General features: G+C 56.4%; 1 protein-coding gene across 1 annotated transcript in view; it reads right to left on the bottom strand.

Annotated features, from left to right (window-relative positions):
* Positions 1–833: 833 nt before the first annotated feature.
* OTUD7A (OTU deubiquitinase 7A) overlaps positions 834–1,324 on the bottom strand; it is a 368,297-nt gene continuing 367,806 nt past the window's right edge. The window contains exon 12 of the mRNA XM_042782189.1: positions 834–1,324. This exon is cut by the window's right edge and continues 113 nt beyond it. Within this exon, the coding sequence (XP_042638123.1) occupies positions 834–1,324 (491 nt within the window).

Genomic DNA, 1,324 nt, shown 5'->3' with positions numbered 1-1,324 from the left:
AGGGGCCCTCTAGCAACAGTTCACTGTGGCAATGTCTTCAAAGGAGAAATGTGGGCAGGCTGTAATATTTGCTCGTCTATGGGAAACTCCAAATTGCTAGTTAAGAACCTTGCTTTTAGAATCTAAGGTGCCTTTGGGAAGCTCCTATCATCAGAGCTCCCCGGCACCAAAAGATCACCACACCTCACCACGCCCTGCGAGGTAGGTTGTACAGTAGAGGTACCCATTCTACGAGGCCCACAGTTTTGATGGCAGTGTGAATGTTGCTTAGCTGGATGGCTGTGGGAGGAGGTTTGGCTTATGAGATGGAGGGCACAGGAACCGCCACAGCTTCAGAGGGCAGCTAATGGCCTCCTCTCCTCAAAGGAGTCAAAAGGGAAAGAGAGGTCGCATGCCACAGTCCCTGGCGTTGGTTTCTAAACCCTGGATGATACTAACTGCACACAAATGACCAATTCAGTCGCTAGGTTAGGAAAAACAAAGCAAAACAAAAAGCATGTAAAACACCCTCTTCTAAAAACAAAGGGCTGCAAATTTCTTTATTTTTCTTATTGAGGAACAAAAATACTCTGGCAATGGCTATTGAGTTTCCACAGGTACGAGGCAGAGGCTGGGCTAGCACGTCCCACTTCCAACAGTATGACTTGTTTCCTATCCGTCTACTACCTGAGTGGCGTCAGTGTAGGTTCAGGCACCATTAGGAACGTTTGACCAAACACTTACACAGCACTGACAAAGAAGTCAACGGCCTTCCGGTTGACCAGGGTATGTAAAAAAGATACCGACAGAATGGAAAAGGAATCCGGTATGGTAAGAGCCCGAAGCCAGCGCGCTCATGGACGGGGCCCGCGCGCCTCGCGCCGCCGCCTCAACTCCTCGCGATAGCAGTATGAGCAGTAGTGCTCAGTCTCGGCGCGACCATAGAAAGCGCAGTTTTCCCGCTGGCAGCGCCGCTGTGCCGGGCCTGGCCCGCTGCGGCCGCCCTCACCGTTCGACCAGGCGGCTGCTGCGTCAGCGTCGGCGAACTCCAAGCCGTCGCGCACGGCGCCGAAGCCGTTGGTATAAGTTTGCGACTTGTGCTCCGCGCCCGCGGCTGTAGCGCTGGGAAGGGGCCCAGGCACGGCGCGCGCCAGCGACTCTACCGTGTTAACGGTGCGCAGGGCGACGGCACGCGCCGGGCTGTAACTCTGCGATGACAGCGAGCGGTTCTGCTGCGGGTACGTGGCGCAAGGGCGCAGCACGCCCACGGCCGGCGCGCACGATTCTTCTCCCCGCGCGCCCGCCGCCTGCACGTGGATGATACTCTGGCGTGCAGGCGCTGGCG

This window comes from Orycteropus afer, unplaced genomic scaffold, assembly GCF_000298275.1.
Source record: "Orycteropus afer afer isolate SDZICR_OR568_19922 unplaced genomic scaffold, OryAfe1.0 scaffold00256, whole genome shotgun sequence".
Classification (NCBI taxonomy): domain Eukaryota; kingdom Metazoa; phylum Chordata; class Mammalia; order Tubulidentata; family Orycteropodidae; genus Orycteropus; species Orycteropus afer.
The sequence above is the reverse complement of the archived record's forward strand: the minus strand, read 5'-3'. Positions and strand labels throughout refer to the sequence as shown.